The following is a 27,690-nucleotide window of genomic DNA, read 5'->3' as shown; positions in this document are numbered from 1 at the left end:
ACAGGAGACGCCGACAGCCCGGTCGCATAAGGTGCTTCGCACCTAAAAGGGAGACAGCCACATTCGTGGTTTTCGGGGCATGTCTCATTGTCGCGGAGACACTCAGGTGGACTGAATACCGTGCTTTTATTTTATGTCGTGCTCCTGATGTTATTTTGATTCCTAAATAGACACTCATCGACTGGCGTTGCAAAGGCAACCTGCAGTAAGCTTCATGGTGACAAGGAATTTCTCATACTATTGTTCAGTTGTATTCGTATTCAAACCGCGCGAATCAACAAAACGACAATTGGCTAGTGAAGCGACAGTCATTGCAAAAGGTGTGCGGCTGTTCGAGGCGAGGGGGATGAACCGCCTGGCATCGACAAAGAGTAGACATCCTTCAGAGCCCGTAAAAAAGCACGTTCTACTTTGGTTTTTCTAAATACACTATATGAATATTTGCAATAACAACTGATTAGCTAATTAGGTGTACCACAAAAGTAGTACGCCTAATTAAGTAACTTAGCTTAACTCAAGCTACTGCTGCACGCATCCGACAAATATTAGGTTGTTGGCTTCTGTGTTTGCGGCTGCAAACCCGTGACAAAGCTCGTATCGGGCTCCATTTTTGCGTAGCAGATTCCGCGACTAAGCCGTTTATCTCCTATTCAAATCTAGACTTTCCCTTTCTATGCCTTCAATATATAATATATCGCTGTACCTCTCCTCCGGTAATCATTTTGACTCTTTCAAAGTACTGTATAACGCTTGACTACAATCATATAACCAAAAATTGCGTCTTGGTACACATGCATGCTGCATTGCCCCTCTTGGTCATTCCCTATCAAAAAGGTTTGGATGCCGCATAACCCACTTACCCCGTACTCTAGTGTGACAGTGCGACGCTACATAAACCTGTGCCTCCATACGGGATAATTGGATATGTGGGTTATGTGGTACATAACATTTTTTCGTAAAGGTGTTGATTACGTCCATGTCGGCCTGAGCAGGTTCCGCGTATATATCTAGTGCTTCGTTTCTCTACATGACATTTCAAGTCCCAATAGCTAAACACTGAGTCACTGCAAGGTGTCTTTTTGGACGCCTCCGCAAGTCACTTCGGATTGCCAGTATAGTACATTTTGAAGCCAAACATTATTCAGTGTCGCTGTGAAAAACTGCTCTTGCTGCGGTAGACCATGTCACGAGCGCTTTGAAGCCAACTTTTCACCTCGGCTACAGTGGGCGTAGTCCGTAGCGTGATGCCGCTCCAGAAGTATGCTTGTGTGCAGAGAAAACACTGAGTAACAGAAGCGGGAGAGCCGCGAAAGGCAGACCGCGTGAGTAAGCAAGAGAGGAAGCGTAGCTAAGCGTGTCCGAAAAGAAAGACAAACACGACGATCACAGCTACGCGCAAGGTGGCGGACGATAGGAAACGCCCTCCGCAAGGGAAAGTGACGACGAACGCTGAAGAGAAAACGGCGAGCAAGAGAATCCGCCTCCTTGTGAGCGGGTCAGTATAGCGGCTGCCGACTTCTTTCCCTCTCGGCTGCCTAAAAAAAAAATATAGATAGAGTCTGTCCGCGACAGTAGTAGTAGCACGAGGCACACACACGCGCTGTCCCAATTAAAGGTAGACCCCTCGCCTCAAGCTCCGGGGCGGGGGAGGTACCGGTGCAACCCTTCACAGGGGTTTGTGACTGGCTGTCGACGGGTATAAAAGCGCTCGTGCGGTCCTCCAACGGCATCGCACAGTCAACGGCCTCACAGCTTCTTCCATCGTTCTTTTCGCACGGACTTCCCCGACAACCGAACCAGCACGATCATGAAGACCATGGTGAGTGCGCGACGCGAGGTCTGGCCGGATAGCGCACACCGCCCGTAGAAAAATACCGCATGCCCCGTATGCTTCGTATGTCCCGTATCTATAATACTATGTGCTCCTGTGGGATCCTATATGAAAACCTGTATGTTCCCATATGAACCCATATGGTCATATAGGATTATATTACGGGACATATGGGCCCTTTCCAAAAATGAATGGCGCGAACGGGGTGGTTCGCACGATAATGGTGAAATCGATTCGTACTGCAAGTTTACGGCGACTACGCTCTCAGACAGCGGCCTTCACTTTCCAGCTTCCGGCTGTTGACCCGATAAAGAAGCGCGTACAATGGTTGCCGAATCGGTTTCATCTCATAGGCAGCGTGTAACTCGCGATACGGGATTAACCGAAGCAAGCAAATAGCCTTGAAAACGGTGTGTTATAGTCTAAGCACACGCAGAACGCATTCAAGACGAGGAAGAAAGAGTAGGAGTGGTGCGGAAAATTGATTCCCCGATATGCAGGAGGTCTGGGCAACTAGGACTTCAGTGATTTTGTTACTAATGTTGGAATATGTAAACAAGACATGAAGCGTTCACGCCGAAGGCAAATGTAGTGACTCAAAATACTCGAAAATTTCAGCTCTGATAATATACTGAGACTAGTTTACGAGTCTTACCTCAAGCTTCGTCCTTTTGTAAGCTCCTAACTTACTGTCATGGATCACTGAGACGCGTAGACAGCTAAAGTGCGAAAAAGACCGCTTTCTATGGCATTGTGTTGCTTTATTTTCTTTGAAGAATGGCCGCATAAAATTAATTAGCTTGCTTCACTTTCAGACAGCTTCCGCTATTTCTCCTTACGAGTGATGAATCCTCTGTTTGTTTTTAAAAAGTATTCTTTTGTAATTAACGCGACCTGCGATGATTTCTCTTTTTTTTTAGTTCTTACTACCGTAATCTATATTTTCTCATTGTTTTTCTTTAATGTTTGCGATATATCACACTATTCTTTCTTCTCTCTTTCCTCCACTTTTCATCTCCAGTTGTTACATTTGTGTTCTTCGTTAAGAGCAGGCGGGCGTTGTTCTATTTCAGGTGGCAGTTGCCAGCCTGCTTGTTCCCTTCTTTCCCTATCTCTCAATTGCATATATCTTTGGAATCGGACAATAAAGTTAATTTCATCGCATTGACATAGCTAATGTCATAGGGAGGACAAAATTATTTTTGCACGTATTCGCTTTCCTCTTTTCTCATAGCCTTGCAAGAACACCTCTCACGTAAAGCCACTTCTTCTGTTTCGTTCAAATTCCATTTGAGACTAGGAGGAAGAAATCAAGTTGGGCAGGCCATCTGTTGCGTGCAACGGTTCAATGTTTTTCCACTGATGTGAGGAAATGTGTACTATTGAAAGGGAAATACAGTCGAAACAGGCAGATAATTGCGTCGAGTGATGAGAACGGAAAATTTGCCGATGTAAGTTGAATTCCGCTGGCACAGGACTACTTGCCTACCTCTAGGAGAGATCTTTGTCCTGCGGTGGACTTGATCAGGCTGATGATCGGGTTGATGCCACGAAACAAATTTTTTTTTTTCAAGGAGTTCTGCTTTTCTATCTTTTTCTTGCAGTTCCTCGTCGCTCTTGTTCTTGCCGTCCTTGCCGCCGTTAGCGCCGGCTACCTCGGCCACTACGGTGGTGGATACGGCGGAGGCTACGGAGGCTACGGCGGAGGCTACGGAGGCTACGGCGGATACGGTGGATACGGAGGCCATGGCGGATACGGAGGCTACGGCGGATACGGTGGATACGGAGGCCACGGCGGATACGGAGGCTACGGAGGCTACGGCGGTGGCTACGGTGGTTACGGTGGTTATGGTGGTTATGGTGGTCACGGCCACGGATGGTGATAGACCACTGGGCAAAAGAGCGAGCGAAAGAGAGAGTGTTTTCGAGTGTAAATAAATGTTAATGAAAAACGAAAGTACGGCGTCGTGTGCAGTTACTGCGCCTTCAACTCGGCGAAGTGGCACCACCTTCGCTACGTTAAATTTAGTACTTGTCTTCACAGAAGGAAGTGCTTCAAGGTTGATATTTGGGCGACTCGTTACAGATACGTGTATGGTAAAATAAGGGTATAGCGCGACAAAGAGCTTGTGGTGTCAATTCTATTTCGTCATTCTTGTCGCGTTACTCTCAGTTCACAATGAAAGTAAGTGCTTCCAATCGCAAAGTCCATACGCCATCAACCATGACTGCAAAGTCGGAAAAAGGTGAAACGTGCGCCTCACGCGTAATGACTGTTCCGGCACGCAGCGTCCAAGTCGTAGAAAAAGTCGGCCGCTGCACTGCGTGACTGAACCAACTATGGGTGCTACGTATACGCTGGTCACACACGGTAGTGGGCCATGGAACAAAATAAAGCGAGGTATTATTATGAAGTGTACCACAGAGCTGGAAGAACGCCAACATTATACTAATCCATCAGCAGGGAGACGTTAAACAATTGAATTATAGACCCATTAGCTTCCTTTCAGTATTGTATAAAATATTCACCAAGATAATAGAATCACCAATAGAATCAGGGCAACAGGACTTCAGTCAACCAATGGAACAGGCTGGCTTCAGCAAGGGATATTCTACGTTGGATCATATCCATGTCATCAATAAGGTAATCGGGAAATCTGCGGAGTACAATCACCCTCTCTATACGGCTCTATATACCAGCAGTCATACAGGCATTGCGTTAACAAGGAGTACAGGAGGCATACGTAAACATCATGGCAAATATCTACAAAGATTCCACAGCTACCTTAGTATCTCCACAAGAAAAGTAGAAATTTACTTATCAACAAAGGGGTCAGGCAAGGAGAAACAATTTCTCCAATGCTATTCACTGCATGCTTAGAAGAAGTATTCAAGCTCTGGGAAGGCTTAGGAATCAGGATCAACGGCGAATATCTAAGCAACCTTGGGTTTGCAGATGACATTGTCCTGTCCAGCAACAATGGGAACGAATTACAACAAATTATTGAGGACTTTAACCAAGAAAGTATTACAGTGGGGTTGAAGGTTAATATGTGGAAGACAAAGATAATGTTCAATAGCCTGGCAAGGAAACAATAATTCAAAATCGCCAGTCAGTCTCTAGAGTCTGTAAAGCAGTGCGTTTATCTAGGTGAATTACTCACAGGGGACGCTGATCACGAGAAAGAAATTTATAGAAGAATAAAATTGGGCTGGACTGCATACGGCAGGCATTACCAAATCCTGACTGGGAGCTTACCACTGTCGTTGAAAAGAAAAGTGTACAATCATTGCATTCTACCGGTGCTAACATATGGGGCAGAAACTTGGAGGTTAACAAAGGAGCTCGAGAACAAGTTAAGGATCGCTCTTAATGTTATGCCTAACGTTAAGAGACAGGAAGAGTAGCGGTGTGGGTCAGAAAGCAAACGGGGATAGCCGATATTCTAGCTGACATTAAGAGAAAGAAATGGAGCTGGGCTGGCCATGTAATGCGTAGGGTAGACAACCGCTGGACCATTATGGTTATAGAATGGATACCAAGAGATGGGAAGCGCTGTCGAGGATGGCAGAAAACTAGGTGGGGTGATGAAGTTAGGAAAGTTGCAGGTGCAAGTTGGAATCAGCTAGCACAATATAGGGGTAATTGGAGATCGCAGGGAGAGGCCCTCGTCCTGCAGTGGACATAAATATAGGCTGATGATGATGATGATGATGATGATGATGATGATGATGATGATGATGATGATGATGATGATGATGATGATGATGATTGCCGGCCTATGTTCAGAGAAGCAGACAAGATGCCGTCCCTGTGAAAGCCTAACCGACAAAATAAGGACGACAATGCTCGCCCATCAACGAGGTTTCATTGGCACAAGCAAGCATTTATCATTCACAAACCACCACGTGACATGCGCAATACCATCGCGTTATGAGAAACGCTAGTTCCTTGTCTGTGAGATGCACAGAGTGGGTGCTAACATAACCTGGGCCTAAGCGTGATGTTGTTTAAGCTTGGATTATTTTCCTACCGAGCTTCGCGTGCAGATTGCTGCCAACAGTGCATTAATTAGACATTGACCTACAACCACGCGGGCGAGCCACCGATGACACGTGTTTTTACAATGTTGTTGTGTTTCTATAATCTATGTAGTTTATGCAACGTCCCATTTGCTCTATCTAAGCAATGGCTATACCAGTTGCAGACTCTAACTCCCGTTGCGGATGTTTTGCTCCAGCAGCTTCGCGCCCAGCAAGATGACGCGCAGCTCCCAGCTAACAAAGCGCGCACAGGTGGCCTGTCTCCACAAGCTATCTCGCAATATAAACAGAAATACCGACCGTTCAAAAGTAAAAAAATAGCTTTTTCTGCCTCTCTCTGCGAAGAAACCGCCATAATAAGCGCAAGGGTTGCAAATTGAAGCGCAAAGGTCTTCGTCCCCTGCACGAGCGGAAGACGAGAAGTTCCGTAAACGACTGGGTTACGGGAACACAGCAAGAATGTAAAAATGCGTGTGATGGCTCATTCGTCTTCATGTGGCAGCAAAGCCTTGTTAGTAGTCGCGTCTTGGAGATTTCGTCATTTTTTTTTTTTTTGCCTTTGTGTTCATCATGTACCGATGGAGTGTACGAGAAGCATGAAATACCCCCTCAGGCCAAGGACAAGGAAGCTGCGGAGTGTGCAGCAGCTTATTCTTGACCTACACTCCTAGGGCACGCTCTATCCTCTGACTTGCAAGGCACAGCGACTTCCTGGGAACTCACCATGAGTTCCCGAGATATTGCCAGAGCAAGACCTGCAGGTCGTCATCATACTGCAGCGACCGGTTGATGCAATTCGCATGCTATTTATTGAGCTGAAGACACCGCCAGCTCGAAGCGCATTATATGTACTGGACACCCTGGATCCAAGTCATGATGTCTTCAGTAGGCATCATGGATTTTCGTAAACGAAGTAAATTGAAACATGGCCTTGCGCGTCGCTGGCGCCAAACCCGCCGTGATGGCTTAGCGGCTATGGTGTCGTGCTGCTAAGCACGAGATCGCGAGACCACATCCTGGCCACGGCGGCCGCATTTCGATGGGGGCGAAAAGTAAGAACGTCCGTCCACCGTGCATTGGGAGCACGTTAAAAAACCTCAATTGGTCAAAAATCCACAGTCGTCCACTACGGCGTGCCTCATACTAATATCGGGGTTTCGGCACTTAAAACCCCAGATATTTTTTCAGTGCATCGTCACATGTGCGCGCAGCTAGCGTATGTTCTCTCTCTTTCCCCTCACTCTTTTAGTCCCCATATTTCCATCTGCCAGTGCAGCTAGAGCAGCAAGCCCGACATACGTCTGGTCAGCCTCTCTGTCTTTTCTCTCTATCTATTCCATTCCTTAGAAGACGTGTACGGCCTCAAGTCCTCATACATTAAAAGACAGCGAAATCATGCCGCCGAAAGCATACGTAGGAGGTTCGTCTGGTTGTGAGGATGATCGAGGCGAAGTGCGCGTCCGCAAGAGACGACCTTGCAAGAGATGCCGAAGGCAAGCTGGAAGAGCGGGCGGTGCACGCGGCTGCTCTTTATCTCTGTACTGTTGTGAATAATTTATGACTTTTCAGCGTCCGTTTAGCACTGTGAACGTTACCGCAAGAGTCGCAACCAGCGAGCCCAATCCACTTCCTTGTGCGATGTGACGGCGATGTACAGCTGTGGATGACGGACGAAAGTGCGTTAAAGGATCTGCCGGCTTTTTTTTTTTTTTCTTGCTCATGTTTGCTGAAGTCCGCTTGTTCACTGTCGTGTATGCATTATTTCAGAGAGAGAGAGAGAGAGATAGAGAGAAGCTCTTTATTAGAAAAAAGATTCTCGCCGGCATGTATACTACCGCTGACATGCTACTGCTCATATTGAGGGGGACTAAATTATTTCACAAGAAAGTAAAAAAAAGGAACAATTTTTTAACATTCTTCCATGTTTCATATGTGTTCTACCTCACTTGTACACCAGCTCATCTTAGACTACATCTTGGCCTCGTGTCTGTGTTTGGATCTCTGCATACGCGTACCTGTAATGATTCAGTGTGATGCAACATGTCCGAGCCTTTTATCTCTGTATGTTAGTACGTATATAGGATTCTACGCTCGAGATTTTTTCAATCTTTAACGTTGTTTCCTATCTTAGAATATTTCTTATTATCATTAGTGTTGCTATTACGTGAAAAGGAGTAGCCGTCACCATCATAGGGTGGCAACATCTGTTTCTTTTATTTTAATCTTCAACAACAACAACCACCCCAACAAAGGCGTTGTATACTTTTCACGATTTCTATTTACCGAAGGCCACTCACGCAAACTTCACGCCCTGAAGAGAACGCTGTGTCTTTTTGTATCACCCGCCTTCACGCCTCGGAGTTGACGACCTCAATAAGAGGCGAAGCCGCTCGTCGGGTGGCGGTGTAAATCGGCAGAGACGCACGCACGGTCGCCATTGTGCGCGCCGCACGTGCTGCCTGAGCCCGCGTGCACAACATTCCTCGCTTCCTTGATTCCTCCCTTCTTGAATGCATTTCGAAGCCAAGGCCGGCCAGCCGGAACTAGCTCTGTCCTACCGCCTCGCCATTTGCCTTTCTTTATTTCCTTCTTCCTTTCATTTTCTTTTCTTTCTAACCGCAATTCTGTTTAAATGCCTTTAGCATTCTTTTGAGAACTAACCGAAAATGTTTCTGACTGTCCAACGGTTTTCGTGGGCCGATACCACTGAGAACTAACCGCAATTTCTTGTGACTGTCTAACTGTTTTCGTGGGTCGATCCCGAAGATTCTGCATTCTAAAACAATAAATTCGAAAGAACGCTACGGTGGTAAGGGGAGCATTCTCGTATTACTGCGATAGCACGGACAAAAACTGCGATAGCACAAACAAAACGCCTTCTCAGGCTTTTTGTTCGTGCTCCAAACATCTGATAGACGTTGAAAAAAGCTGAATTGAATTGAATTGAATATCAATTATATGGACACTCCAAGCAATTTTTCGCCGTCGTCGCCGTGGCCATGAGGTTCCGTATATATTAAGGTATATGTATGCTACATGGAATGACATGCTATACGGCATGCGGTATATGTGGGTTTTATTGCCACATCATTCTATCCCTAGAGATGCTCGTACCAGGTCTTACATACTTGACAAAATTATTCCCCAGAATTTTGTGAATGGCAGCCCGCAAACAAATTTAATGAAACAAAACACCGACAGCGCATGCCTTTTATCTTAAATCTTCTCAGACTCAAATATTAAAAAGTGCGAAATAATAGCAGGAGTCAAAGTGAAAATGATGTAATTTTATTGGCGCGACTGTGCGCTACCTCCACGATAGGCCTTGAGAAGAGGTTGGAAACATGGCCGATACAGAAAAGTTGTGGTAAAGTCGCCAAGAAAGACGTTGGCTTTAATTAATAAAGATAAATGAAATTGTCCGATGAGGATTCGAACGCAGGACCCCTAGCACAACAGCTCGTTTTTACTTAGTCAGCTTGCGGTTACTTGAATGCATACTGCCACTACATCTACGAGTCTTACACTTGGTGTAATATTCTAACCAGTCGCTATTGCTTCGCCCTTATGTGATAATTTCTGTGATAATAACTGTGATAATTTCTTCTTCTTTCGTAACAGCCAACGTTTTGGGATGCTGCGCCTCTGGTCGAAGACGCAGACGCTGTCGTTTCAGACGCGGCGAGGAGTTCCAAACATAGGCGTAACTACCGGGGGGGGGGGGGGGGGGGGGGGGGGGGGGGCACTTGCCCCCCCACTGGCAAAAGTGGGGGGGCAAAGTATGCCATTTGCCCCCCCCCCCCCCCCCCCCACTTTTGAAAGTCGACACTTTCCAACAAAACACAGCTACATCAAAATTTCATTTCTTCTTTTCGCTGACGGAAGCCAATTGCCAATTAATACTGTGTTTTTTCGTGATGCTCCGACAGTGCGCTTGACACCGTGTACCCTTTGGCTAAATCATTGCGGTGCTGTTGTAGGCTTGTTTTTAAGTTCCCAGTTCCGCCTTATAGCACGCCTGGTAGTCTTAACACGAATTTTTGTAGAACGATGCCAGGGTAATTTCTTTTTTGAGGTGGCCTTTGACTCTGACGAGTTGCTGCGTTATTTGCTTGTAGATATGTGGCAGATTCGCACTTCGTAACCTTTGAAAATCCTTGAAATGACTCGCTCACTCCTCGTGCCTAAGCAAGTGAAGCCCGCTTCCTTGTTGTCCTTGCTCTGGCAGGAGGGTTAGCAGCACGCCTTTTTTCCGTCGTTATAGGCTGGTCGGGATAGCCATTGTCGAGGGAGTCTTCAGCTCAAGTTTTCGTGCGACAGCAGTGGAGCATAAAAGGGGAATGCGAAATATATAGGTGAAACTGGGAACTTAAAAGGAAGGCTACAACAGCACCGCAATGATGTAACCAAGTGGCGCACTGTGTCAAACGCACTGCCAGAGCATCACGAAAAAACAGGACACGGTATATAGATTGGAAATCGACTTTCGTTATCGAAAAGGAGAAAGAATTATCATCCCGCGTGTTCCTTGAATCATTTTGCATATAATCTACGGCACACACGATTGGCCGGACACGGGGACTCCCCCTGAGCTATACGCAAACGCATTACGTCATTCGGCATGTATATAATAAAGACCGTCATGTACCTCGTTCATTGTGAACAAGGCATCCGTATTAGGTGCAAAAACGCCAAAAACATTCTCGTTTTTCTTTTTGTTTTTCAGCTGGCGAGTGCTCGTTTTCTTCAACCATCTCGCAATTTTTATGCGTTATACACGGCATTTTAGGTGTTTTTTCCCGGTATCCTCGGCAAACTATGCGAGGAACGTTGCTTATATTTCTTCGAAGTATGAAGCAATGTTCTGAGTGAAGAGCGATAAATGTTTATTCTGTGCAGGTTCATTACAGAGTTTGTAGAAGGTTACTCATTCAAGCATTCCAGGGTGCCATACTGCCACAAATGTAAATGTTTTCCAGATTCATAAAACAACCGCATGTTATAAGAACTTGAAATTTTGTCAGAATATGTAGAATTTTGAATGAGATGCGTTGCTAAACATTCTCGTTCCAGCTTTAAATGGAATTACTGCAGATAATTACTAAACCCTTATTTTTCCATGTGCTTCTTGTGCATCATATGAGATTCGTAATTTCTTTCTCCGGTGTCCTCGGTGAGCTAAACAAGGCATATTATTTATATCTGGGGAAAGCTAGGGGCATGGTATTGGTAATGTGTAGGGGATGTTTCAAATGAGGAGGGTAAATGCGCCTTTTCCAGTAAATTACGTATGCAAGTGGTCCATAGCATTATTAGTGTGTTTTACGAGCGGTGTTAAACTTATACGGCTGCACTGGCATAATTACAACTGACGTCTAATTTTGCGAACATAAGGGGAACAATACGCCAAGTTTATGTACGATGGTAAATGCGTGTTGATCAAACACAATTTTGAAACATCGCAAGCAAGCATTTGAAAATATCACACTACGGTTGTCGGAGCGATAGCTCTACTACTCCAGGTACAAACCCAGAAAACGCCTGGTTCCGGAAATCTGACCTTCAAGCTTAGCAAAGGTCAAACTGGGACTACCACTACTGGTGGCGGCTTCGTACACCGCTTGGGCGCCCGTATTCCTTGAAAGCGATCTGCGATGTGGACAAAGTGCGCCGAGTGCTGGTAGCTTCGTATGCTCTGTGCTTTCGACGCTTAGTTCGTGTTGAAGCGAGACGCAGCATGAATGTCAATTCGCTCGCTGCTGCTGCCGCGCCGAGCAGCGTCTGTGTGTTGTATTGTGGTGCAATTGCAGATGCGGTAGTTGCTGACCGCGCTGAGCAGTGTGGTTTAACTTGGTTTAACCGCGTTGAACCACGGCAAATCTTTACGCAGGTTTCCCAATGTCCAAAGTGAACTCTGCGTTTCAGACATTTTATACTTTGAAGGAATAAGCAGCATTTTAAATGCAATGTGTCGCGAAGTTCTAACGTTAGTGGCTTATTTACAAGCGTTACGAATAATTCTTGCTCTCTTCTTTTTCTTGCGTGATATATTAGGCTCGCCTGGGGTTCTCACTAAACTAAAAAAAGCAGCTTCTTTATGTTTGGTAACTGTAAGGACCAGGTAATGGGTGATGTGTAGGTAAAGCTTAAAATTGATAGCTAATCAATAAATTCTCTATGCAAGTGCTCTAAAGCGTTATGAGCGTTTCTAACGAGCGGGGCAGAATTGAGACCGCTACTTTGGCACACTATGGTAAATGTTCTGGCGAAGTAACATGTGTGTTGATGAATTACTGGCTTTTTAAAAATTTATCCCAACACGAAGAGCTCCAAAACATTACATGTGGGCATGGTTTCAAACGGAACAGTCATATACGGGCAACGTTTTCAAGCATGCGATATAATTACAGGAAACAAACTTTTATTGCAACTGCTCGAAAGAAACAGCTTCGCTGGAAATGGGGTAGTAATTATCCAAGGTCGCACACATCTACTGTCTTTTTTTTCTTGTGAATATTACAAGTAATTTATGTGTATTGTATTTTGTTGCGTATGACCCTAACAATACTATTACGTTAACTAGCGATACGTTCGTGCTGTAGACTTCAACACCAAGTAGAATTCTTTGTCTAATTATTAAAATTGTTTGTAGCAAATGTGTTTTTTTATTATTGCGCGCCGTACTGCTGCTATAGTGCAGGATCTGTGAAGCACTCATTGCCTGCACCTGCATCATCTTGAAATGTTGTATAGTTCCAAGAAATAAATGCAAACTGAAATAATTTCTCGGGCCCTCATGGTTCACCATGTGTGATTGATAAATAGGCCATATAAAAAGAACTAACAGAAGCCTTTTCGGGGCTCTATTACATAATAATACAGTAATTCGCAATAATATATATATATATATATATATATATATATAGAGAGAGAGAGAGAGAGAGACAAAGAGAGAGAGAGAGGGCAGGTGGTTTGCGGTTTGCCCCCCCCCACTCGAGAAATAGTTGGTACGCCACTGGTTCCAAACTAGTCCTTGAGGAAGTGCCACTCGGAGCACCGGTTGGCTCCCGCGTACGGCTAAGGCACCGGGGTAAGGGGAGCACCACCCATAAGACCGCAGCTGCATAGAGCTTTGACAGGCGGATACTCGGTGGCGGTAACACTGAGATTATTCCCCACCCATTGTAAAAAAAAAATTACTCCATCTCCCGCTAAAGGGAACCATGTGTGGATGCAAAGCAGCGGGGAGATGGTTAGCTTGAGCGGGAGATGGTTTCGCTGCAGCGGCCCGAGCGCTCATCGCGACGCTGCACAGGGCAGAGAATGAGGCGCGCGCGCGCTCCCTCATTTTCATACCGCGGAACTACCGTGGCGCCCCCAGCGGAGTATACAGCTGTCGCACCACCTGTCGTGCGCGCCGCTCCGGATTCCTAGAGGAGAGAATGGGGGGGGGGGCGTAGGAGAGGAGAGAGAGAGGGAGGGGACGCGCATGCGCTGTGGGGGTGTGGGACGCCGCGGGCAGAGATGCGAAGTGCGGAAAAAAACGGGAAATTCCAGAAAGAAACAGGTTTTTTTTTTCGTTTCTTTTCGGCGCAGTTGGAAAAATTGGTCAAAATTTTCGCGTGGAAAAACGTACAGAAATAAAACTTGGGCAACACCCAGCGCTGAACGTGAAAGGGAAACGCGGAACGCGAAACCGAAACGTCGCACATAATACCGAAACAGCTAACGACGGCTGACCACTCGCCATCGATATCACATAGTCAGCTCCAGCGTCAGCGTGGCTTCGTCATTCGGGTGCCGTGTCTCATGTTTTGGTGCCCGTTATTGTTCAATTTTGACTTTCCCTCGTGCACTTGTGCAACCTGTCTCGCAAGTCCGCATATGAAGCCGTGTGGAAGCAGATTCTGCAATGGTACGGCCAATTTCCGACGTGTGAATGCACTTCACGGTCGGGGAGACATCTTGATCCATGTTTCCATAGTCGAAGCCACGACGAAATAGCCACAGAAGAGACATTTCAGTGTTCTTTGTTCTAACTGCTGTAACAATTCTAAGAAGCCGCACCCGTCCACAGAGAACTGAACGCGTTCGCGGTGATGCTTCTGGCTTGTCTTCGATTTGTTAAACCCTGCATTCGTTTGTGAAAAGGCAGAAAGCATTTCACTTCTGTTATTTACATAATCAGAGTTATGGCTTTTGACATTTCGCAATAAACTATTGACCGAATGCTCAAGAAACTTTGTTCTTTTATATTTTTTCCAAAATTTCGGGGGAAAAAACGTGAAAAAAAACAGGGGGGTTTTTTTCGATTGCTCAAAATTTCCGGAAATTTTGCATCTCTAGCTGCGGGACGCAGGAGGGACGGACAAAGGCCCCGCCATAAGCTGCTTCGCATCTAATAAAATGGAAAAAGAGCGGCGGAAAGAACGCAAACGACGCACCAACGACGGTGCGTCGAGCAGACGACAGCTACTCAACCCGTGAGCTCGCCTCAGCCAATGAGCGCTGCCGAAACAGCCGGAGCCAGCGTTTATTGGCCGGAGATGCAGAAGAAGGCGATGGCAGCACCGCCACATTTTCCGCGTTTTTTGCTTCACCATCGGCGCTTGCCAAGGCGTCCGCTGGACCCACTCCCCCAATCTAGTACACTCTAGCACAAGTGTCAAAACGGATGACTAACTTGATTGATAGGTCATCAATAACATTACATGCCCGTCAGTTACGTCACGATTAACGATAACAAAATCACGTGTGGCCCATACCCGCATTGGATTGCGGGTATGAGCCAGGGACAAGAAAGAAAGAAGGAAGGAAGGAAGGAAGGAAGGATATAAAGAAAGAAAGAAGGAAAGGAAGGAAGGTAGGAAATAAATCACGTTTGACTCATACCCGTGTTGGATACGTGATATTTGGGTGTGAACCGTCGAGAGCAGGAGCGGGAGAGATCTGACAAGATCCCGACGCTGCCGTGCAGTGTGCCGCGGCTATGAACGTATACGCTAGTCTATAACGATGGGGCGGACTTGGCATAGCAAACGCACTACTTGGCCATCGCGCCGGGCGAAAACAAGACGCCGGTGTCCTTGCTCTTTGACGAACATGCCGAAGACGTTCAATATAATATAGACACTTGTGCCGTGCCCGTCAGGTAAAATATGATGTTCACGAGCATCATATAGTCGGGTCCGAGTTATTGCTAATGCTCACCCGTTCGTACAGTTGAAGCCAATCTTCAACGTCGGTGTTGTCAGAGCCGGAAAAGGTACCTGGGTCACGCGGCTGTGTGAAGACGACGGGGTGGTTGGTGGCGGTTGGTTGAGGCACGGTTGGTGACCTGCCCGAACCATTCTCGTCCCCGCCTTGCACTGGCATTGTAGATGCAGTCAAGGAGTGTCCGCTGCATAAATCCGTCTTGATACTTGAAAACCCGCACTCTCCACCAAAATGTTACGGAGACAAAGGATGCTTGACAATATATTTACAAGATATACTATACAACGGGCAGAAGACAGGCATACATGATGAAGCCTGTGCGCGCGACTATCGGCGATCGTCGTCTTCGTCAGTTCTGTCATCATCGTTCACTACTGCAGCGCCTCGTAGCAATATATAAATTCACTAGAGCAATATTCACAGCCTCGCTGGCTTCCATCTTCACAGCCGTGGAACGGCTCTGATCTCTCTTTTTTTTGTATAGGTAGGACATTAGGCAATATAATAACAATAACTTGGTGGCTCAACCCACCGCCACGTTCCTAAGGCGAGGCTCCAGCATCCATGCATCCATCCAGCATGCATCGATCCGCCCGTCCGTCCGTCCGTCCGTCCGTCCGTCCGTCCGTCCGTCCGTCCGTCCGTCCGTCCGTCCGTCCGTCCGTCCGTCCGTCCGTCCGTCCGTCCGTCCATCCATCCATCCATCCATCCATCCATCCATCCATCCATCCATCCATCCATCCATCCATCCATCCATCCATCCATCCATCCATCCATCCATCCATCCAAATGAGAACCTGCAGTGTTTACTATTTATTACTTTAGAGCACGACAAGACCAAGCTGCAGCCACTTTTTAAGCATGCTGGAGTCAAAAAAAGCTGGCTGATGCTGAATTCTCTCGATATCACAAAAATGCGTGGCAATGAAGGACACGCGAATGTGCGTTATATTTAATTTTTATTTGATTTCAACAAGCTAATTTTAGCATATCTCACTTCACGCATCTTGTATTATGTGCAGCCACCATGCCGATGTGGCTAAGAACCTATGCCGTTCCGTTGTTAAACATCAATTCGCGGAATTCATTCCCAGATGTTGCGGCCGCATTCATATGGGGGTGAGGTGCAATAACACCAGTGTGAAGTGCCTAGGATTTATGTTAATGAGACAGTAAAGGAAAATATTAGGTCCAGCAAGATCGATAGATTGTTCGTCTAGAAGTCTACTGTCTTTTTTTCTTTTGTATGTGTGTGCCAATATATCTTGTTGCGCAGAAAATTAACGACCTAACCTCCAGGTGACTTCCCTCAACGGCGCTGTCTATGAATCAGCCAGTGCTGACGTCCCATGAGAATTACCGTGTTCGAGAACAGATGGCGCCACTCTGATCTTCCATTTTCATCATTTCAATTTCTCGCTTACAAAAGCTCTGTTCTCACTAAGAAGGACAAATTCGTTGTTACAGAAGCCTAATCTTTCAATCTAGCTCGGCTTATATGCTCGAGCCTCTGTTTAACAAACTCTAGATGACGAAATTATTGAGAAGCCCTCCATTACACCTTTCTTATAGTCCCCTTGCTTTGCTTATAGGAGCGTTATAAAGTCAAAAAGCCAATCGCTCAACAGGGTGGGCAACTAAGGGAGCACGGGGATCGATATGCCGCATCTCCACCCATTGTCACGTACCTTGAAGAGGAACTGGCGGTGTTTATTGAGAGCAGCAGGCTTCTGAAAAAATTCAGTCACCTAAATATTCTTACGTGATTTGAATGCGAGAGCATGATGACTTCTCTAATTAATTGGTTGCATCCATAATACGTGACGTCATACATTGTCACGTGTCCCTTCACCACTTTAACTTAATACTCCTTGCTCCAATTTGTACCAAACTTATCCACCTTAATCCACTTTGCTCTAATTTATACCATCCATAATCCACATTAATCCACCTTAATCCCTTTAATCCACCTTAATACACGTTGCTTTAATTTGTGCCGACTAACCCACCTTAATACACTTTATTCCACCTTAATCCACTTTATTTCGTCTTATATCGTTTTACTTCACTCTCATTCACCTTTATTCAGTTACATTGATTAACCATTATTACTACTAATTAACGTTGTTATAACATTTACTATATCTGATGACATCACATCGATTTTCAGTACCACTCGTTGCGGACATAGCCGGCTTTTCTGCCTCACGGGACATATACAGCTTTCGAATTAAAACCACATCGGGCTGTCGAGCGGGGCGGGTAGCACGCACACTTGTTGCTTGTCCTCACCTGTCTCTTATCTTGTACTGTGTCCACTACTGCAGGTGGCAAGATAAATGTGCGCTTTAAGATTGCTCGTTTTTAGTGGGTCCTGGTGCCGTCATCGCCAAGCTGCTTTCTTGCAGCTTGCTTGTCGAAGAGTCCTTCAAAATTGTGCACTTTTTTCTGGTTGTAGACAAAGTAAAGTGCCGCTCTTTGGCGCCTCATCCCTTCTTGTGTCCTTTATTCGTCTCCGCGTTGCTTTTAAGAGGCAACGCATTGCGTGAAATCTTTAATTTTACGCTATCCGCTGTAGTGGCGTAGCGGCTATGGCTGCTCAGCCCGAGGTCACGGGCCCGGCCGCATTTCGATCGGGGTGAAATGCAAAATCCCCTAATACGGCGTGCCTCATAATCAGATCGTGGTTCCCCAGAATTCAAGTAATCACAAACAGTCCGTTCGCCTATAGGCGTACACACAATGACTGTTTGCGAACGTCCTCGTCTGGTGCCCTTTCGTTGTGCAAGCTTGGATTGTGCATGCAGCGCACGGCAGCGTTCTCCCCCCAGAGAAGCTGTCAACGAGAGGCTTTCTTCGCGACATGTCAAGTACGCTGGGAACCTTCGTTAGCTACCACTTGACGCATTGCAGTGTTTCTGCAACTTTGTTTCTGCCAAGGAATGAAGTATTCCGTGACAAGCAGTCTGCGCATCGCACCGTCGGCAGCTTGATGGATGCCTAAGCCGTTCGCCAACTGCATTCCGTTGAGATGCAGCCAACTTCGTGAAAAGGGGATTTAGGTCCTGCAGTCACAAAGAATATGACTTAAAGAGGCTATGGACCCACTTAATGAGCAGTGTGGATCAGTCAAGTCAGGGTAAAAGTGTGCGTATATTTGTGGGTTGGGAAAGGAGTGCGTTTGGAGTCGACGCCAGGTTACTTGTTGTCCCTTGGTGAGCTTGGGATGAGGTGGGTTTTTGTCCGTCTTGCGAGGCGATAGTGTTGGGCAATATCGTGGTATGTATGTGGTCAGTGGCTCGATGACCAGGGCGCCCGGGTCAGAGACGGGACCCACCGCTCGGCTGACGAAGCCTCGAGCACACTGGTGGGCCGCCTCGTTCCCCGGTTCCCTGCGTGAGCCGGGACCCATATCAGTTCAATTGCGGTGGGTTCTTCTTCACTACCTTGTTGTTTAAGGGAGAGTAGGGGGTGTAGTATTCGTAGTGTGGCTGGGGCCACGATTCCACGTGCGAAGTTGGATATGGCGGTCTTTGAGTCGCTGATTATAGTTGTAAATCCGGCCGCGGCAGCGAGGGCAATGGCCGCCTCTTCTGCCTCCGCCGAGTTGAGGGCATGGACAGAACCGGCCGTCCTTATTGGTGTTGCTCGGAGCGTAGATTGGCTGTTGTCATTGTTGTTGTTGATCTTATGAAGGGTAATTACACGGTTTGGGTACGTGTTATTTGGCAAGGAATATTGAGCAGCGTCGACGTACGCTGCTTCGGAGTTGCACCCGTGGGTTTTGTGCAGGGCTTGAGCTCTTGCTTTTCGTCTGCCGTCGTGATGACCAGCCAGCATGTTCTTTGGCAGCGGCTTGATGATGAATCTCTTTCTGATGTCGGGGGGAATGGTGGCAGGATCGTTGTGCGTTGGGGATACTCTGTGCCCGATGCGGGGCCCGTCTTGCTTCCCTGTAGTCGGTGAATGTGCGCCGTGCGGTGTGCTTCTAGAAGCTCTTTCACGGTATTGTGTAACCCCAGGCTTAGAAGGTGCTCGGTAGGGGTGGTGCGGATGAGCCCCAGCGCCGCCTTGTACACTTTGCGAATGAGGCGGTTCAGTTGTGATCTTTCGGTTTGGAGTAGATGTAGGTAGGGAAGGGCGTAAGTGAGCCTTGAGATGACAAAGGCGTTGATGATTTGCAGTAGCTCATTCTCTCTGATTCACTGCAATGGTGAGACAATCAATCGTGATTTTGTTGTGATGATTCTTTTGTACAAAAAGGCCCAGGACCTTCGTGTGATCCACATGGGGTATTGCCGTGTCGTTGAAGTACACGTTAATGTTGGGTAAGAGTGTCTTTATTCTGCGCCGGTCTGGGGGTCGGAGTATTAGTACCTCCGATTTGCTCTGCGAGCACTCTAAACCCGCGTCAGTCACATGCTGGACGACCATGTCGGCTGCCTTCTGCGGGGTCTCTTCGACTTTTCTGTCGGATCCCGTGGTCGTCCAAAGCATAATGTCACCCGCGTATAGAGAGTGTGTCGCAGGCCGGGTATCGTGTCGAGTTTGGATGATAGCGACTTCATTGCGACATTAAATAGGAAAGGTGATGGAACGGCTCCTTGAAGAGTGCCGCGATCTCCAAGATTCATCGGTTTGGAGAGTAGATTGCCCACCGAGAGTTCGACCGTGCGGTTGGATAGAAAAGCACATACGTAATTGTACGTGCGTTCTCCCGGTTGCAACTCGGCCAAGCTGTTTACTATGGCCGTGTGCTTCACGTTATCAAAGGCTCTGTGAAGGTCTAGGCCGAGTAAGGCTTTGGTGCTTGTACCACTCTCTGTTCTTAGGAGATCATGGTGCAGTTGGATGAGGGCATCCTGGGTGGATAGATGAGTTCGGAAGCCTAGCATAGGGGAGGGAAGTAGGTTGTGCTCTTCCGAGTAGTTTTGTAGACGGCAGAACACGACGTGTTCCATTAGCTTGCCCAAGCAAGAGGTCAGGGATATGGGTCGAAAATTTCCGAGGTCGAGTTTCTTGCCCGGTTTCTGTTGACTCTGGCATGTTTCCATTCCGGGGGTAATTGTCCGGATTTCCAGCATTCGTTCATGTACTTTGTGATGGCCCCTACCGACTTTGGATCGAGGTTTCGCAGCGTCTTGTTGGTCACACGTCGGGGCCGGGCGCCGATGTTGTACGCAGCTTATGGAGCGCGGCGCAGACCTCTCCCTACGAGATGTTGGCGTCCAGTTGTTGGCCGGGGTTTCCCGTGTATTGTGGCAGTTGTGGCTGTTGTTGTTGCATTAGTGGTGCTGCTCTTCGGATTCAGGTGGGAGACATTGATGTACCGGTTGGCGAGCTATTCCAGCAGCTCTTCGTCGGTATCCGGATATTGGTGGATTATACGCTCGAATTGCTTGCGTAATGCCAACCTGGAGCTACCAGGGTCAATGAGGTGTCGCAGCAGATGCCACGTTTTCTTACAGCCCATCTGGCCATTCAGGCTGTTGCAAATTTGGCCCCATTGCTGGCGTTCGAGCGTGACGCTGTGGGCTTTAATGTCACCTTCGAGTTTCGCGCTGCGACGGCGAAGCTTCTTGCGCCGTTGACGCCGCCACCTGCGCATAAGGCCTTCGTGCGCTTCCCACGTGTGGAGGAGGCGGGAATCGGTCGTCGGCTGCTCTTGAGTGACCTCCATTTCGCGCGTCGCGGTGGTCACGGCCTGCTTCAGTGACTCGACCCATTTGTTTACGCCCGAGATGGTGTCGGGCGCTGCTTCTTCGCGCAGTTGTCGGAAATCGTTCCACTCCGTGATTTTCGCCGTGGTCTTGGTTCTTTTGTTAGTGGATATTTCAGCGGTAGTAGAGAGGTCTGGCCTGGCGAGGTGTCTTTGCACACCCTGTTTCCGACGCGAGTTGGCTGTTGTTGCTCGTCGTTGAGAATGATTTGCTTTAAGTCTCCGATGGCTTCCCATAACCGGACGCCCTTTGGGTATGATTTGGGATAGCCCCAGTCTGGGTGTTTAGAGTTGAAATGTTCAATTATTAGTATTTGTGCATCTTTGGCCAGCGCAGATGTTTTTCGAAAGATGTGTGGGAAGTCTGTGGCCCTTTGTTTGGGTAAGCTGTATATGTTTAGTATGAAAAGTGTCTTGACACCTCTTCTCTTCGGTAGAACTTCAATGAGCGTGTGTTGTATGCTGGTGCTTTCAATTTCGTGTTACATGGCCGTCAGATTGTTGTGTATAAGGATGGCCGTGCAGGGGTTGTTGTGTGTGCCTAATTGGTTATACTCCTTGTAGCTAGGGAGTTTCACGTGGCCGTTCGTTTCTTGTAAAGCTATGACGTCAGTAACTTCATCTTTTTGCTGGGGATTATTCTGAATATGCTGTATAATTTGCTGTAGGTGGCTCCTTTTCTTGCGGTACCCCCTGCAATTCCACTGCCAAATTGTTGGGAGCGATGATGAATTACGTGGTCATTGATGTAGAGGCCGGCTTTGAAATGGCTGCACGGTTTGCTAATGAGGTACGTTTCTTGGCCAGCTGCACGCCAAAATCAGCTAGCGTGGCCTCTTTAACGCTTTTGAGTGAGCTATTTGACACTTTCAGATCAAAAGGGGAAAAAAAACATGGCGTGAACATGAAATGGTGCATTTGCAGCACTAATCGAAAATTTTCATCGCAAATCTCGACGACAGTTCCTATATCATCGTCACTTTGAACACGTTCCTTTCTTCCACGCAGAGCCTCGAGATGACCTGCGCAAAGCTCCAGCGAGAAGCCCTGGCGAGAGCCTTTACACGGCTGCTTCTCTTTTTACAGCGGAACTTTTAGAACGTCGCTATAAAGATCATTCCGTCGTCCGCAGCTTCGCCGAGGTGGGGGAGAGAGAGCTGAGAGAATGAAAGCAGAGTATAAAAATAGCGTAGTAAGTGGTTCTTGAGGAAAGGGAAAGGTTGACGCTATCTTCTGCAGCCCTTGAGGGAGCTCGGCTCAGCGCCAAACATAGCGTCGCGCGGCATAGTGGATGCAAGGTGGAGAGGAGGAGTGAGGCAGGTGGTAGTGGGACGCTGAGCCGTGCTCCCTCAAGGGCTGCAGAAGATAGCGCCAACCTTTCCCTTTCCCTCAAGAACCACTTACCATCGCGTACAGTTGCTGCCGACGCCGACCGCGTTTCCCCTCGTTCGCGCCGAACGCGCCCGGTGTCCGTGACTGCAGCCGATACCTCTGGCGGCGGCTCGGCAGGTTTCGACCAGAGAACTGGACACTCGTGGCATTCTCAATCTGCACTGGCATGTAAAAAAAACTATACGTGGCTCTGCTATGGCAAACACCAGAGACCAGCGGAGATGGGGAATCCCAGCAGAAGTTAGACAAAGTGTATGGTTTACCACTACTTTACTAGGCTTGGTTTGCGATAGCAGAGCCACGCATAATTTTATTATTTTTGTGAAGGTTTCTTTTGAAAGCAAAGCTTTCTTTGCCTCTTCTCCCGACTGCGCTGTTGTGATGGTCTTGCCGCTGGGTTTCTTGCAACACAACCCAGATGGCGCTCACCTCCTTTAATGTTTCAAAGGAAGTACAAATCGCGGTGTGCACGGTGCCAGAGGTTGAAAGGCAGGGCTATGAAATTGAAAGGGCAGTTCTTTCACTAAACAGGGAAATTTGGACTCTAGCTCAAGCAATGAATTTTACGGTCATTGACATCAACCGAGAAGTGCACCGAGCAGGCCGCGAAGGCGCTTTTGTGCATGACGGGATACATTTTAGTGAAAGTGTAGCAACACCGGTCGGACGTCGATTTGCGGCGCGAGCTGTAGCTTTTTTAGGCGGGCCCCAGGCAATCAGGAAGCAGGATTAAGTATTGAACGTAGCGAAACAACAATAAAGGGCAGAATTAGACGACCAGGAGTCAGGAAAAGACGCAGAAAGGATAAGAATAGAGAAGGTAAAATTTGCTACATTAACATGCAGGGTGGTCGTAAGCAGGAAAAATGGCTGGAAATTGAAACGCAGCTGAATGATGAAGCGATTAGCGTGTAAGCCTTGACCGAAACGCATCTATGAGATTTGGAGAAGCCGCCCGTTATTGACAATTTTGTATGGGAAAGGTGCAACAGAATGACCCGATGAAGGAAAGGCGGAAGCGTAGGTGTACTATTAGGCGAGGTCTAAAGTGGCGAAGGGTAAACGAGACATGTAAAGAGCATTTATGGATTAGCGGCACATGGCAAGGCAAAAAGACGTGGCTTGGAGTAGCTTACCTATGGACAGGTAGAGATAGCAGAGAAAAAAATAAGGAATTGGTTGATTGCATTAGAAGCGATATTAATGAGTTCAGTAAATCGGGCCAGGTGATATTAGTGAGAGATATGAACGCACACATGGACGATTTAGACGGATGTACTGATTACAACGGCTCTCTGATGCTGGATCTGTGTGATGAACAGAACCTTATAGTAGTTAGCAGGGAGAATAAGTGTCATGGACAGGTAACGTGGCAATGCGGAAACAGGCAGTCATGTATCGACTACGCCTTACTCTCATAAACGGTCTACGAACAACTAGACCAAATGGTAATAGACGAAAATGGAAAAAATAGCCTGGGAAGCGATCATAGACGTTTAGCATTAAAGTTTGGGAGTGATACCAACGCAGAACATGAACCAATAGCCTCAATTTTTTTTTTTTGAATGAATGAAGAGCAAATAACAGAGATCGCAAAAAATATAGAGAAGAAAATTGAGGCTTTCCCTACAGCAGTCTGGGAATATAAGGAACTGGTGGACGTTATGCAGCATGAAATAACACAGACACGGCAAAACAATTGTTGGATTGAAAAGAGGAAACCGCGTAAGTGGTGGAACAAGGAAAATAAACAAGCTATAGAAGAGCGTAAAGAGGGGTAAAGATCTAGGGCTCATCGAGAAGCCAAAAAGTTGGGATTACAAGAAGAAGAGGTGCTCCTTAAATGGAATACATACCGACAAAAGAAAAGGGTGGCGAATGAGCTGGTGCAAGAGAAAATTAAATGCGCAAGTGAACGTTGGGTGCATCACATTCACAAAAGAGACAAAGACGCCCCAAAAAGATTCTGGAACCATTTAAAGCACACGGAGCTCCAACTAAAAACTCGCAAACGGCTATAAGGGATGAAGACGGTAACATCTACGAAGGAGACGATGCGCTGCGGTACATCACAGACGTTATTAGGGATAACTTCGGCACGAAAAAAAGCGTAGTTCAGACAACACATCCAGCAACAGCAGAGAGGCCTGAGAGATCAAAATTTAGCATAGAAAGCTTTTCTTGGAAAAAAGCAGCAGAAAGTGTCCCTAACAACACGGCAGCAGGACCCGATGAAATCCCAATACAGCTAATCAAAAACCTCGGTCCAAAAGTGATCAGAACAAAGAAAATTCCCGTTGTATGACGTGAAAACGAGATGAACTTCATCTACAAAGGCAAAGGAGATAAGGATAAGACGAGCTCTTACAGGCCAGTTACAGCAACGTCGGTGATATATAGAATGGCAATGCAAGCCATAAAATTAGAACTGTTGAAGTGGGTGGAGAAAAACGATGTATTGGGGGAACTACAGAATGGGTTCAGGCCAGGCACACGCTTAGAGTATAATGTGTTTGTACTCAGTGCATAGAGATTTCAGTAGCTCAGAAAAGACATTTATCGATAGCATTTCTAGATATTAAAGGAGCTTATGACAACGTAGACAGGGAATTGTTATGGGATATTCTTCAGCACGAAGGCATAGATGACGATTTCGTGGAGCTGCTGAGGGAGATATATAGGGACAACCAAGTACAAGTTGTATGGGAAGGTCGGAAAGGTAAGGAAATGGTGGGAATTCACCAAGGATTGAAGCAAGGATGTCCTCTGTCACCATTGTTGTTCACGCTTTACGTTAAGGGTATAGAAAGACGACTTTAAAACAGCGAATTAGGTTTTGATATATCCTACATGCGTAATGGATAAATGGTGCAACAGAACGTCCCTGGATTGATGTACGCAGACGACATTGTGCTACTAGCGGACAATAAAAAAGATTTACAGATACTTGCGAATATCTGTGGCAATGCAGCGACAAATCTAGGCCTTAAGTTTAGCACAGAGAAATCAGGAATTATGATCTTTAATGAAGAGACGAGTAATTACGTGGTGTCAATTCAACAGCCAGTAATGCCCATAGTGAAGCAATATAAGTACCTCGACGTACACATAAACGAAAGAAAGAATTACTCAAGCAACCACCAAGATAATCTGAATATAAAGGGGAAGCGGTATGCAGCAATAGTGAAACACAGAGCACTGTGGGGCCACAATAAGTATGAGGTGGTGCGTGTAATCTGGAAAGGAGTAATGGTACCTGCGCTAACATTCGCAAATGCCATTCTATGCTTAAAATCGGATATTTTGTCGGGTTTGGAAGTTAACAAAAGATCAGTAGGCCGGTTGGCTTTGGGAGCCCACGGTAATACCACAAATGAGGCAGTGCAGGGTGACATGGGTTGGGCCTCTTTTGAAGTCAGAGAAGCACAGAGCAAAATTAGTTTTGAAGAAAGACTCAGGAACATGGATGAAAATAAATGGGCGGCTAAAGTGCACAGGTATCTCTACATGAAAAGCGTCGACACAGAATGCAGGAAGAGGTCAAGGAAGTTGGCAACCAAGTACAGGATAATCGAAACTGTAAATAAACAACCAGGAGTCATCAGAAAGAAAGTGAGAGAAATGGAGACCGCGAATTGGATTCAAAGAATGGAAACAAAAAGCACAATAGAGATTTATAAGAATGAGAAGAAAGAAATTAGAAGGTAAAATCTGTACGATAACACAAAGGGCAGTGCCTTGCTATTTGAGGCTCGAGTCGGTTGCCTAAGGACCAAAACATACCGGAGCAAATATTCGGAACTAGACGAGGCATGTGTATGCTGCAGTAAAGATCCAGAGAGCACTCAGCACATCCTAATGGAATGTGACGGGATCCACCCGGCGAGAACCGCAGGTAACGTGCAACTCCCAGAAGCGCTTGGGTTTAAAGTGGAAGGAAACACCAACAGATCAGCCGTAGAGATAAGCAAGAGACGATTAGAGTACTGGTGAAAAAAAAGCAGGGCAAAGATGGATACGACCTGATCTCTTAAAATCATATGTAGCGGTACAAGATAAATTTTGAAAAAAAGAAAAAGAATAATGAGAGGTATACAAAAATGCTAGATAAAGAACATGTATAGTACACTTGATTAAATCAAGCAAGCTATAGGTGACTAGTTGTGGCCGCCCCGTTTCAAAGGGGATGCCAATAAATCATCGTCATCATCATGCTAGGGTGACTCAATGTCAGCGCCGCCTCCCGCCGTGAAGCGTGGTATCGATGCATCCTAGGTCTTGCTGACGCAGTCTGCTGGGATTCTTGCAACACCACCAGATGGAGCTCGCCTCCATGAATCCCGGCCGGCACCGCCGCGGCAGCGTTGCGCAGTTTGTGCGTATGGCACGTGCTGTGCTTCCTTTCCTATACGACAAAAATTTGAAGGACGCTTAAGCTTCACCTTCAAGAATGGAATGTGATAGCATTCAAATATCCCTGACTGCTTCTCACGCTTCCCGGCAACTGCAGCTTATGTAACCGTAATGTTTACCGGGAAACGCTGGCGGCGAACTCTATGCACGAAGGCAAGATTTCTGGTAGAAACGCGGTCTCCTGCGTGGGCTGATCTTTTGTTATTGTTTCGCACGCTTAATATTTCAGTCTGAGAAGAGTTAACATAAAAGGCATGTGCTGTCGGTGTTTCGTTTCATGACATTCGTTTTTGGGGTGTCATTCTCGAAATTCCGAACAAATAACTGCGCAAAGAATGTAAGCCAAGGTATGAATGAATGAATTCTGAGGTTTTACGTGGCAAAACCACGATTTGATTATGAGGCACGCTGTAGAGAGGGACTCCGGATTAATTTTGGCCACCAGGGGATCTTTAACGTGCCCCCACAGTGCACACAGGCGTGTTATTTTTTTTTCCCCACGAAGTATGAGCAACTTTAGTGATAGAAGAACTTTATAGTGCTGTATAGAATGTATACGGCAATTATCACTCACGGGACGCCAACGCCGGCTACGACGCCGACACTGGACTTTCTGCGACACGGGCCCTTAACGGCGTTAAATATACAGGTGTTGGGCTGAGGAGGTCGCGTGCTCGGCTGTGATACTGTAAACATTACAATCGTCCATAGCCTGAAGAGAGCGCTTGGAGCTGGCGTCTCAACAGCGCGCTGGCCACGTATGAAGAAGGAGCACGTAAACACCCCCCAGCAAAATAAACGGCTCCAAAGCGTGCACTCAGCGACGAGGCCCGAAAGAAGCGTCGCGCAGAACAGGAGCGTTTTCGCTACGCAGCGAAACGTGGTGCAGACCACGAATGTATGTATACAATGTAAACATACAATTATAATAATTAATTGAATTACGTACAGCCCCATAATTCAATTAAAGTTGAACACTTCTGCCACGATGCGATGTGTCATGTGAGGCAATGATAGTGCTCACCTCTCTCAAAGATTATGAACAATGACGCACAACAACGCCTCAAGCAAACAC

At 46.8% G+C, this 27,690-nt stretch overlaps 1 protein-coding gene across 1 annotated transcript; it reads left to right on the top strand.

Annotated features, from left to right (window-relative positions):
• Nucleotides 1-1,747: 1,747 nt before the first annotated feature.
• Nucleotides 1,748-3,783, top strand: LOC119455243 (shematrin-like protein 2). The gene is made up of 2 exons (XM_037716645.2): nt 1,748-1,819; nt 3,436-3,783. The coding sequence occupies exons 1-2, from the start codon at nt 1,808-1,810 to the stop codon at nt 3,712-3,714; spliced, it is 291 nt and encodes a 96-aa protein (XP_037572573.1). The 5' UTR covers nt 1,748-1,807; the 3' UTR covers nt 3,715-3,783.
• Nucleotides 3,784-27,690: the final 23,907 nt, after the last annotated feature.

The sequence above is a fragment of the Dermacentor silvarum genome, chromosome 6 (genome assembly GCF_013339745.2).
Source record: "Dermacentor silvarum isolate Dsil-2018 chromosome 6, BIME_Dsil_1.4, whole genome shotgun sequence".
Classification (NCBI taxonomy): domain Eukaryota; kingdom Metazoa; phylum Arthropoda; class Arachnida; order Ixodida; family Ixodidae; genus Dermacentor; species Dermacentor silvarum.
The sequence above is the reverse complement of the archived record's forward strand: the minus strand, read 5'-3'. Positions and strand labels throughout refer to the sequence as shown.